Source organism: Cololabis saira, chromosome 11, assembly GCF_033807715.1.
Source record: "Cololabis saira isolate AMF1-May2022 chromosome 11, fColSai1.1, whole genome shotgun sequence".
NCBI classification, from domain to species: Eukaryota; Metazoa; Chordata; class Actinopteri; order Beloniformes; family Belonidae; genus Cololabis; species Cololabis saira.
The window spans coordinates 28253048-28266270 of record NC_084597.1 but is presented as its reverse complement, the minus strand read 5'-3'; the positions used below and the strand labels follow the sequence as shown (position 1 = coordinate 28266270).

The following is a 13223-nucleotide window of genomic DNA, read 5'->3' as shown; positions in this document are numbered from 1 at the left end:
AACGGTCATATGTATGAGTAGGGCTGGGCGATATATCGAGATTTTAATATATATCGATGTATTTTCAAACACGATATGGTACGAGACAATATCGTTTATATCGATTTTTAAAAAAAAATATATATATATACATTTTTTTTTTTTTTACATTTTTTTTTTAAATAATTTTTATATAGCTTATTTTGTGACAAATTGACTTGAATGTTTTATTTGAGATTTGCACAAATGTTTTGTTATTTGCACAACTGTCAACCTCAGTGGAAAAGTCCGCCTGTTACTGTCTACATTGTATTAATTGCACAGTGTATTTTAATTTAATTGTTATGCAGGAAAGGGATATTTGTTTTATTTTATTCAAGAAGCATTTTTATTCTATATATGCAGCCAGTTTATTTTTATTTCATTTGTTTTATACATTTTGATATTGTGCAGACCTCTGTTAATAAATGTACCTGTGTGACATTTGGCACGAGGCTTTGTATTAAAACTGACTGTTTTTTTAAGGGTTTGCCTCAGAAAAAAATGAAGCTAACAGAGATGCTATGCTATAATGCTTTGGGGGAAACCCCAATTAAGGCACAGAAAAAATATTGAGATATATATCGAGTATCGCCATTTAGCTAGAAAATATCGAGATATGACTTTTGGTCCATATCGCCCAGCCCTATGTATGAGTGAAATTTACACAAGAAAAGGGAAAAAGTAAACGTCTATTAACAGTCCTCTGCAGTCAGGATATGCTACATCCATATCTTCCTCTGGATGGAGCTCTAATAACCACTGCGTTTACAGAAAGAAAAGAAAGTCTTACCTCTGTAAGACCTCTCATTCAGCTCACTCTCCTGAGCTGTTTGAACAGGAAGCACCATCTCTAACTTGGGTGGTGCGACGCTCAGAGGGTCAGAGCCTGGTGGTACAGGTGACGTATTTGACAGAAGGCCATGGTCGCCACCGTGGTCATCCCCAGTGAGACTGGCCATCCCAGTGTCTGATCCAAGTCCAGCGTCTGCCACTGATGGATCCATAAGAACATCCTCTAACTCCCTCTGAAGCTGCTGCTCACTACCATTTCCTACAATCTGACACACGAGAGTACAGAAACACACAAAAACAAAAAGAAGGCACAGAAAACAAATTTAAAACCAAACACTTAGCGTACAAAAAGAGTAGTGTTTAAAAGAAAACTGAAAACCACCATGACATATTTGAGTTTATCCAAAATTCCACACCAACTGCACTGGAACAATCTGACATTTCATGGAAATGTGCCATGGATCTTGTTTGATCTAATAATCAGTTTGAATGACTGCAGTGTTAGAGGGCTAAAGAAGCCTTTTTCAGCACTGATTTTCACAGATATGTTTTGATAATATTTCAGGTATTACTAAAGATTAGTAAGGAAGTCAGGTCAAGGTTTGAAATACAAGTACCAAGACATTAGAGAGAGCCATGCCAGCACCATCTGTCAATATGCTTGTTTCTAAACTGTCAAATGAAATAAGACTAAGTGCAACTTCAAGGCTGGACAAACCATGATCATCAATCATGCCACAAAATGAAGCAAAACCTCTCTACCCTTGTCTACTGGGACAGCTGCCAAAGGTTTAGGCAGACTGAAAGTGCATTTGGACAGCAGAGGACGCTCTTGTACAACTAATATGTCCTACAGGAGTAAGGTTTAAGCAATGCTGTTTGACTTAAGCATTTATCTACAGCAGCCTGCATACTACTACCACAGCTTTACTACATGTAGAAACTGATGAAAAGCATTTCTAAATCACACATCTGGCATACACAGCTTTCAGGGCCCTTGGGATACAGAGGTTGTGCTACAAGCCTGGGAACTGCCTACTACAGTCCATATGTAAGAATGTGTATTTATCAGTCATCAAAATAAGAGATTGACAGAGCTATGACCATCACGCAATAGATGGCCAAAAAATACGGCAAGCACAAATAATCACATACAAAATTGTCACAAAATCACATTACAGAGGGAAAGACGATAAATATATACCAAAGCAAGAAGATAGCAAAGGAAAGATAGTGAGAGAGGAGACTGACCTTAAAGCTGACCCCTTCCTCAGAAATCACCTGCATAACAAACAAAAAGTTTAGACACACCGACTGCTCTCCTGAGTGCATGGACTGACTGGGAGGAAAATGTGTGTCGCCAAAAAAAAATACAAAACATGACAACGGGATGACCGAGATTCAGGGGATGGCGTGATCACACCACAATGTAGTGAGAACAGTGGACATGTCTGGTGCCGATTTTCATCCATCTGACAACAAACAGACAAAGCCAAGAAGCCGCACAAAATCTCAACTCTGTTGACCCTTAAAATAATTCTGAAAAAGTGGAAAATATCATATCCATACTCTTAATAATCACTGCATTTTCTCTCCAAAGCACAGAAAATGCATCTTTGTGACATCTTCATGTCAACTGAATATGCAACATCCATTGTATTTTGGCGCCATCTTCTGGTACCTTTACAACATCTATCTTTCCTTCACAAAATAAAGTGTTCAGTAATGATATCAAGTAATTGGTACCGTAGGAACCTGTGAACCAGTTACTTCTGTAAATTCAATAAAATAAAATAAAAATGTGATAAGTGGTGAAGAGAGACTACATAGACAAAATGTTTCCTGCGAGATGAGGAGAGAAGAGGAGACAAGAGGAGAGGAGAGGAAATCTGAACCCATTAGGGACACACACAGGATGATGGCTGTGCCTTGAAAGCTCATTCACTTTGTGGAAAGCCACACCCTGGTCACAAAATACCACCACTTTCCCTTACAATGGGTGCAATACATGACTGAGGCTTCCTCATCACACCGTTTCAAAACTACAACCCTCCTGAAATAAACCGTACGTCAACCAACTAGTCAGTATCGCATGAAGTTATCAAAGAGAAGAAGCTGACTGACTCCTTCATATCAGCCTCACGTCTTATACATGAGCCATTAGAAAAAGAAAAAAATGCACAAAAAATATTTTCTTGAGTTGTTGATTCAAGTTGAACATCACTCTTTTTCCACTACAATCCATCACTTCAACAAGACTTTGTAGAATTGTAAAAAATATAAATAAAATGATAAATTCTTCACTGGTTTGTGAGATAATTTACCACAAACACCCAGAGTCACTGCACTCTCAATTTTATATGGATGTTCATTCATTGAGAAGTTTTTAAGTATCCAATGAAGAACACAGAAATAAGACAAATAGATCTAAGACCATTTAAGAGAAAGGGGCAGAATGAGAATGAAAAAAGCAAACCAAGAAAAAAACATTTGTTATGGTTAAGTGTGGGCATAGTAAATGTTATCCAAACTGTTTAACAAAAGAACAAATAAGAGCCTTTGACTGATCAGAGATGAACATGTTAGTAAGGGAGTCCTTGCAATAGGTAGCCCCTGATTTGTTAATTTAGATACTTACACAGCAAATAAATACATAAATATGAATTCAAATGTTTTGGTATGTCATGCCATGAGTCGTGCATCCGTTTTAACTCTTGCAGAGATAGTATTGACATGACGCTATATAACCTGCACGAAAGTCTGACATGTTATCCTACTAATATTTTGAACATAGTGATAGCTTTACAGTAGCTATAACGTATTCTTATTTATACCACGGTCTGTGTGAATACTCGATTCTGATTGGCTGGCAAAAAAAAAATGAAATAAACAAATATATTTACTGTTTGTTACTGTACCATAGCCGAGCGGAGCTGAGCGGACTAGAATATCTCCCGTTACTAAGTCGTATCTCTGGTCCGTCCTAGTTACTGGAGAAGTCAACACTGTGTCCATTGCATAAGGACCTTATGGGACGGTAGTGATTGTTCCAGATATTAGCCAGACCCTCAGGTGTTACCAAGGAAACTGAGTAATGGCTTGTTAAAAAACTTGGTAACTTACCAGTTTACAACGGCTGCAGACAAGAGATTAAATAGTCCGCTCAGCCGCTCAGCCGTGGCTTGTTATAAAACTAATGATTTCAACTGAAAACACATTAAAGCATGAATAACTGATTTAATATTTATGTTTTTTGGTAAGTGACCGTGATATAAGCAGGATAATGCCCTTGGAGGTGGACTTCGCGGAGGCAAACCGCTCACGCCCCGCGTCGTCCATATATTTATGATATTGTACACCTCGCCGGGCATTATCCCTTACGTAATCAGCCCAGATTCTGAGCATTATCAGTCTTGATCATACTGACAGTTCGAAGCACCTTAGGAAAAGATTAATGCTCACATGGTTGCTATAGCTGCAAATGCCAACAGGTCAGCTAACCTTAGATTCCTTGTACTAGTATACCTACATCCACCGTCCTTACCTTCAGTCCTGTCTTTTCATCATCACTACCATTATTAGTGGAGGAGGGTGTGTCATCCCCCAGCCGGGACACAAGGACAAAGTCCTCACTGTTGAGAGTGGACACAGAGTCTGAAGACACACTAATCTTCCCCACCGAGCCCTTGTCATCCATGGCTTCCGCTGTAAAATTCAGCTATGCTGCTCATGAATGGAAGACAGGAGGAGGAAGCGGTGGGAGATGATGAGCAAAATCACCTAGAAAAAGAAAGAATAAATAAAAGAAAAAGCAGAAAACAGTCATGACGTGATGAAATCCATGAAAAGCATCTCACAAGGCATGTTGAATCTTAGCTTACCCTCTAAAAATTGTGAAAGTTAAATGGTATTCAGTTTTAGAGGTTTTACTTAATTCCAAAAGGAAACTTGAGGTATGTTTTTAATAATCTGGAGGAAGGGTGCAAATGAAAGATTGAACAAATGAGTTTACGGTAGTTCAAGTGAAAGTGATAAAGAAGCAGAAACTATGAAGAAGCAATGAAACCAGAAAGATAAAATATATTTTAAAACCATTTTGAATATCTCTGTAAAATAAAGATTTGTCTGCAAAACAGCTTGATGTAATGTAAAGCCATGATGATGCAAACCACTTCGCCATAACCATCAATCTAATCCTTGTCAGTATTTCCATATATTGTATTTTAAACATGCAAATGGAATGTTTTTAATGAAGTAAAAGCATAATGTTTATCCCCAAGTGACTGTTTTCTTGGCCAGTTAACCATAATTACATATACACCGGTAGTTAATATGCAGTGTAGGTAAACCGTCAACAACTAGGTATATATTAATCATAGGATTTCAAAATTGAAAACCAAGTCTGGCTCCATCTTCAATGTGTGGGCCTGAGATAACTACAGAAAAAAGGGGAGATGTCATTATGTGTAACACGGGAAGAAAGGCTCAACAGAAGGTTCTGGCAGCCATTAAAAAGACCAGAACAAACCACTTATGCCAGTTTCCTCTTTTTTATTCTGCCCCTGCTGTGCAACAGTCATCTAAAGATTTCAGTTGCTGTTTTTTTTTCCCCATCAATAGGTTTCTTATAACCACATTTCCTATTCATGGTAAGGCAAACAATAGTAACATTTAAGTGCAAAAAAGTCAAAAGAAGGACCCAGTGCTGTACTTTACTTCAGATAACATTTTCATACTTTCCCCATTTCAGCCCTAAATTATAGTGGCTTTGTGTGAAGTTTCAATGTTTTACAGCAGTTTTGCTGTTAAGGCTGTCACCATAAGTCTACTGAATACAAAGTTAACAACACAAAGCCATAGTTGAGGGTTTTTTTTGTTTTGTTTTGTTTTGTTTTTTTAATCAAAGAGGAAAGGTAGCTGTTCAAGTCAAAATTATTAGCTCCCTTCGGGAAATCAAACAAAATTAACTTTTGCATATGAATTACCTTAACTAAAAGTATTTCGTTTATTTAGTTGCACAAGAAAAAAGAAGAGCCAAAAATTAACCAAGCCAAGGAAAAATTATTAGCTCTCTGTGAATTAATAATCAGTAGTGTAGTCTTTGTGATTTACATCTGATAGCATTGGCTAGTAACCAAGTGCGCTCCTGTGTCTTAAAGGATCTTAACACATTCTTCCATTAAAAAATGCCTCCAACTCATCCAAATTTTGTGTTTTTTAAGCACAAACATTAACTTAGAACTCCCTCCACAAATTCTCAACAGGAGTCAAATCTGGGCTCTAAGAGAGCATCACTCAAAGACCTTAATTTTGGTGTCCTTCAACAGGTTTTGGATGATGTATAAAGTGGACCAATGATTCCTTAACATTACATTGTTGTTTTTTTTGTTGAAGGTGTTTCTTTTCCTTTGCCAGATAAAATCCATCCAAAATAGAATCATTTTGACCACTTCAATTTACATAGCATTTTGTCTAAAGAGACTTTGCATATTATCCAACCATTGTTTGGTGTTTTGGGCAAGTATTCCATTGTTCCTTGGTTATTATTGATTTTGGCCCTAACTCTGTCATATATCAATCAAGAGAGTTTGGCTTTTTTTTTCTTTTTTTTTTAAATCTTTATTACAAAACATATGGTTACAATCACAACAATAGTTACAATGATGTTGCCACAACGCTGTCAGCCTATGATTAACCAGAAAGATGTCAAACTTTAACATGTGAGCATGTACTTTAATAGCTTTATCACAAGTAATCATAACAACAACTGAGGGTGTGTTCACACTTCAGGTTCAGTTTTCACATCCAAAGCATGGCAAGACATTTGACATGTGACATTTAGCCCTGGTTCCTTTTCCTATAACACAATTTTTATGTGGAACCAAAATAAACTATAAACAAACCTGTGATTTCCTCTGAATTTCAATCCCTCCTAACAGACTTTTTGCAGTAGATTGCCGCTATGATCTAATCCAAACCCACTTCCAACATTTGTGAATGATGTTTAAAAAGAATACAAAATTAAAACTTGATCAAACATACTCCACACACAAAAATGCAAACAGCTGTATTACAAACAGAAGTAAGTACTTACTCATCCCCCAGCACACATCTGCATGCACACACAAACCTAACACTCGGACTAGCTGGCAGCTCCACCAGACTTATAATGCCTGCCTTGTCACCCCACTTTCCCCTCTTCCCTCAGCAACAGATCTCTGCCTGCTCCTACCAAGCCACATTTTTTTTTGTTTTTGTAAATAAACCTTTCAATGCCTTTGGGAAATTCCAAAATGAGTCATCAAGGGTGCTGATTGTTTCAGATGCAAAAAATTATACCAATATAAAAAACTAACCATATTTTATTTAATATAAATCACTTTTAATCCAATATGTAAAACAATTGGAATTAAAGCTGCAAGCAGCGATGAACGGGCCCTCGCACTCATGGCCACCGCCCCCCATAAGCATATCAGAAATGACACCACCCATGACTCTCTATGTCAAACCATTCAAAAGTTATAGCAGAAAATCGGGACAACCAATCAGAAGAAGGGGCGGGGCTAATTAAGGCCAAATAAGCTCAAGGACTCATTACAGAGTCCCATGACACCACCCACAACTCTCTATGTGAAACCATTCAAAAGTTATAGCAGAAAATAGGGACAACCAATCAGAAGAAGGGGCGGGGCTAATTCAGGCCAATGAAGGTCAAGGACTCAATACAGCGTCCAATGACACCACCCACAAATCTCTATGTCAAACCATTCAAAAGTTATGGCAGAGAAAAGGGACAACCAATCAGAAGAAGGGGCGGGGCTAATTTTCACCAATTATGGTCAAGGACTCAATACCGAGTCCCATGACACCCTCCACGACTCTTTATGTAAAACCTTTCCAAAGTTATGGCAGAGAAAAGTACTCTAGGGGGCGCTGTTGAGCCATTTTGCCACGCCCATTAATGCAAACCATGAAATATCAAATGTATCGCCAGGCCTGGCTTGGGTGCAGAATTTGGTGACTTTTGGGGAACTATCAAATATGGACCAATCAGATGAAGGGGGGCGCGCTTTTTGGCGTCTAGCGTCGCCACGGTAACACTTTTGAAAGAGAAAAGTAATGCGCGTAGTCGCAGGATGGAGACGCACATTTTGATGTATAACACATCTGGGTTCACGATACGGTTCGGGCCGTATTAATTCTCGAAGGAATGGCATATATTGCTCCAAAATTACGCGATTAATTCAGAATGTTCAAAATGGCCAACTTCCTGTTCGGTTTCAGCCATGGCGCCAAGAGACTTTTCTTTAAGTTGCGACATGATACAGGTGTGTACCGATTTTCGTTCATGTACGTCAAACCGTATTATGGGGCTTGAGGCGCAAAGTTTTTTCTGTCTGAACCAATCAGATGAAGGGTGGGCAGGCTTTTTGGCGTCTAGCGTCGCCACGGTAACGCTTTTGAAAGAGAAAAGTAATGCGTGGTGTCGGAGGATGGAGACGCACATTTTGATGTATAACACACCTGGGGGCACGTTACGGTTCGGGCCTTATTAACTGCCGAAGGAATGGCATAAATTTAGCCAAAATGACAAGACTAATTCAAAATGGCTGACATCCTGTTCGGTTTCGGGCATGACGCCAAGAGACTTTTCTTTAAGTTGTGCCATGATACAGATGTGTACCGATTTTCGTGCATGTACGTCAAATCGTATCGTGGGGCTTGAGGCACAAAGTTTTCAAGGGGGCGCTGTTGAGCCATTTTGCCACGCCCATTAATGCAAACCATGAAATATCAAATTTTTCGCCAGGCCTGACTTCCATGCAAAATTTGGTGACTTTTTGGGCACGTTTAGGGGGGCAAAAAGGCCCTACTTTCGTGAAGAAGAAAAAAGAAAGAAAGAAAGAAAAAAAATTTCTACAGATACAATAGGGCCTTCGCACTGAAGGTGCTCGGGCCCTAAATACTTGGCTACTCATATATCTTGCAACCATTAGTTAATGAAAGTTGCACTTATATATATACATTTAGTTCGAGATGGTCATTTAATTTGCAATGTGGCACCACTCTAATTAACAGTTATCCCATTATTCGCTTATCAACAAAATATTGATTTACTCATCATTGCTCATCCATCCATTAGTTTTTAGATCACAAGAAAAAAAAATTTCCATGGATGACCACTGAAACACTTTATCTAATATAAACAAATTATTCAATCTTATGGATTCTAGCAATCTGGGAACTGACTCCCTGTAGTCAATCTGCATGATAGACAGCAGGGAATATCAGCAATATCCAAATGTCAAATTACTTTTATCCAGGTCAGAACTCATTGTTTAAAAAGTGTTTAAATAATCAATTTGTCCTCCACAACCGTTTAAATGCATTCAACCAAAATCAGCTCAAATGTGATGGATAAAACTCAGCCAAATAGAAATCTAAAAGGTGGCTGGTTTGATTTTACTAAACAAATGTAGAAGTTTGAAACTTTCTTCCACCTCAATGAGCACTTGAATGGTTGTGTTGATGAAATGAGATAATATAAAATCTGAATTTGCAGCTGACACAGAGTAAACAATTGTTAATTGGGGAATCAAGTAACAAAGTAACTTCAGGAAATAACATCAAATTAAAGCTGCAAGCAGCGATGAACGGGCCCTTGTACCCTTGTGCACGTTCAGGCTGCAGTGGAAGCGCTTGTATGACTTGTATGTAGATTCTTCAGGCCTGGACATTTAGTGGATGACACCAGCCACGACAACAGCTGAGCAAAATCTGGGCATTCAGTGGACAATCTGTGGTCTCAATTAGAAGACCTAGATTTTGCAGATGACATAGTCCTCCTGTCTACCACCCAAGCACAAATGCAAACCAAACTCACAAAACTTGCCGAAACAGCAGCCACTACAGGACTTCACATCAACAAAAGCAAAACAAAGGTGATAATATAGACCACAAAACAAACGATAGCATAAACCTGGATGGAGAGGCAATGGAAGAGGTGGACACATACACGTATCTGGGAAGCATCGTAGGGAAGGATGGAGGCAGCAACAAAGACATACAAGCTAGAATAGGGAAAGCCAGAACAGCTTTTCTAATACTACGGCAAGTATGGAACTCCAAACCCATCTCCACGCAAGTCAAACTCCGCATCTTCAATTCCAACGTCAAGTCAGTTTTACTGTATGGTGCGGAAACATGGAGAACCACAAAAGCAACAACAAACAAACTGCAAACATTCATAAACAAATGCCTACGACATATCTTAGGAATTTACTGGCCTAACACCATCACAAACACAGAGCTCTGGAAAATCACACAACAAGAACAAATAGTAACCCAGATAAGATGTAGGAAATGGGGCTGGATCAGGCATACCTTGAGAAAACCAGCATCCAACACAACCAGGCAGGCCTTAACCTGGAACCCTCAGGGGAAAAGAAAACCGGGAAGACCCAAAAACAGCTGGAAAAGGTCTGTCGAGGCAGAACTCAAGGAGAAAGGAACATCTTGGAAGAAGTTCATGAATGACCTATGCTCCCCAAAGAGCCAAAGGGGTTTAAGTCAAGAAGTCACCAGCCACGACTCTCTATTTCAAACCATTCAAATTATGGCAGAAAATAGGATCTATCAAATATCGACCAATCAGAAGAAGGGGCGGGGCTAATTCAGGCCAATGAAGGTGAAGGAGTCAAAACCGAGTCCGATGACACAAAATTTTGTAATATGTTGTAGTCCGCAGCGAGGCAAGTTTTGAAACATTTGAATCATGTCCCTACGATAACCTGTTGCCTAGCAACAAGCATCCAAGGTCAAATGGAAATTATTTTTTAATTGAATGTTTAATATCTCAAAAACTGTAATAATTGGCATAATGAGGTTGAAAGATCTTTTGCTCCGAAGTGAACAGAGTCTGGAAACATTTGAATGATGTCGCTACGATAAAGTTCGGCCTGAGCAATAAGCATCCGAATTTTCACCTTTTTTTCCGCTTCTTGGCATCTAGCGTTGCCACGGTAACGCTTTTCGCTGAGAAATGTATTGCCTTTCGAGGCGCGATGGATCCACATGGGTTGATGTATGTGTAACCCACCTGGGTTCCTGAACGAACTTATTGTTGTGGAACGGTGCAGTTCCCTGGCCGACCAGAGGGTGGCGCATCTGCTACGAGTTAACAGTCTGCTACGAGTTAACAGTTCACTCTCTTATCGGCAGAAGTCATTGCCAAGAGCACACAGCTTACCCTGAACACAGGCTGACTGTTAATTCGTAGCGGACGCGCCACCCTCTGGTCGGCCAGGGAACTGCACCGTTCTACAACAATAAGTTCGTTAAGGAACCCGGATGGGTTACATATGCTATGTGTGGGTGCACGTTCCGGTTCAGGCTACGTTAACGGATAGGTTTTTTTTTCACCGTGGTAAAAAAACCCACCCGAATGAATGGGGCCATTTGGCTTGGATTTTGACATAAAATTTCCTTAAATCATAGCTTCATGAAATTTGAATATGTTGAAGTCCACAGCGTGCCGAGTCAGAGAACATTTGTACGATGTCTCTACGATAACCTGTTGCCTAGCAACAAGCGTCCAAAATCAAATGGAAATTAAACTACTTGGCATGCCCATAATAATAAACACCACAGATACAATAGGGTCCTCGCACCTTCAGTGCTCGGGCCCTAACTAACAAAGTAGAAAAATAGTAGGTAGGTACACTATGTGCTGTCACTCTTTCTATGTTATCATGATGCTATTGTTATGTTATTGTTAGGGACAGTTGTGTTTTGAAAGCTGACAGACTAATATTGTCCTTTAGGAACGTATGAGTAAGTTAGAACTTAATAAGACATGGACAGTGTATAAAATCCATACATTATCTATACTGCCTTATTCCAATTCAAGGTCACGCAGATCTGTTGGATCATATCCCAGCTCGCTTCAAGCAAAGGGCTGGGATACACCCTGGACAGGTCACCGGTCCACTGCAGGGCCACATGTAGACAATACAACCACAGAGGAACACACGCGCACTCCTATGGGCAATTTGAAATGACCAATTCAACAGAAAGTTCTTTTTGGATGGTGGGAAGCTGGATCTGAATTCTTGCTGGGATTTGAACCGGGAACCTTCTTGCTGTGAGGCAACAGAGCAAACCACCAAGCCACTGTGCTGCCCTTGACCACCAATCTACATAGCAAAAACCAGGAAAACTAAACACAAAAACAAAACTAAATCCACCGCTGTTTTTATAATTAACTAAAGTGTCCAACCATCCAACATGAAGAAGCATAGAAAGCCTGATGAAATCAGTCAAGGAATAACACTACAGGTTTTCATAAAGGGTTAGATCCCAATTATTGGTTTAGGTAGTATTTAGTTTTACAGTGATTCCTCTATTAGTATTGGGTCAAAGCGGACCTCTTTTAACAGTTTATCATTGTCAGTATGCAGATGTGACAAAAGCATATTTTGATTCATGCAGGCACAATGGAGATCCAAAGAGTTTTTTTGTATCAACTGTGCGCACGTTGCTTTTCACTCTGCCACTATCTAACTGAACGGACGTTTCTGGGTTGCCAGCTGAGCCCTATGTGCCCCTCGTAAGGGGGAGGACAGAAAGAGGGAGCGCCAGAGAGCATTCAGCCTGGCAAGTTCTTCTCAACCTGTTTCAAAGCGGTGCCTTCACCCAGGCAGGGATAGCACAGAGATGAAGCAGTAAAGAGGAAAAGGGAACAATTACATCAACATCTGAACTGCTACAAGGTTAGGAAAGATATTATGATTTTTTTTTTTAAGAAAATAAATTAAACAAATAAACAAATACTAGACTCTAAATAAGTACCTTATTCACATCTAATCCCTTTTAACATCTAACAAAAATTTCCAATCCAGAGTTAAATTGAGGCTCGTCACAATTACTCAATTAGAGTACTGGCTCCAACTAGCTCCTTAACTGTGAACAACTATGCTTCAGACATGTGGTGGTTTTTCGGGAACATTTGTGTGTGTAAACATGAATGCAACACACCCTTATAAAATACAATACTAAAATCATTGTATGCAATATTAACTTTAACTGAGTAAATGAAAAATATACCATGTTTATGAATATTTAATTAGAGTCTTAAAATGTTAAAATACAACTGGCCAGTATACTGATTTTTATACTGATCTATTTGTACTTTTCCAAGCCATATCAAATATGACAGAATTCCTTTTATACCATTTATCCTGCTTACTAGTGCCAGTGTTTTCATTTATCCTCAATCAGTTGTATGTTCAACCTTAAAAGAAGCAAGTGTTAAATGCAGTGACATGTTGGGCACATCATGGCTAGATTCTGATAAAGAGGTTGACCAGAGCAGCCTCTTGAGTAAAAACAGTTGCTTTTCCTCTTTCCCC

General features: G+C 39.2%; 1 protein-coding gene across 2 annotated transcripts in view; it reads right to left on the bottom strand.

Annotated features, from left to right (window-relative positions):
- Positions 1–13223, bottom strand: part of LOC133455321 (rab GTPase-activating protein 1) — an 87095-nt gene that overhangs the window by 68527 nt on the left and 5345 nt on the right. The window contains exons 2-4 of one of the 2 annotated variants that reach the window (XM_061734289.1): positions 4358–4593; positions 2065–2094; positions 812–1079 (exon numbers count right to left, since the gene is read on the bottom strand). In XM_061734289.1, coding sequence (XP_061590273.1) covers positions 812–1079; positions 2065–2094; positions 4358–4510 — 451 coding nt within the window. In that variant the 5' untranslated portion in view covers positions 4511–4593. The remainder of the gene's footprint in view (positions 1–811; positions 1080–2064; positions 2095–4357; positions 4594–13223) is intronic. The other variant, XM_061734290.1, reaches the window with a different exon arrangement.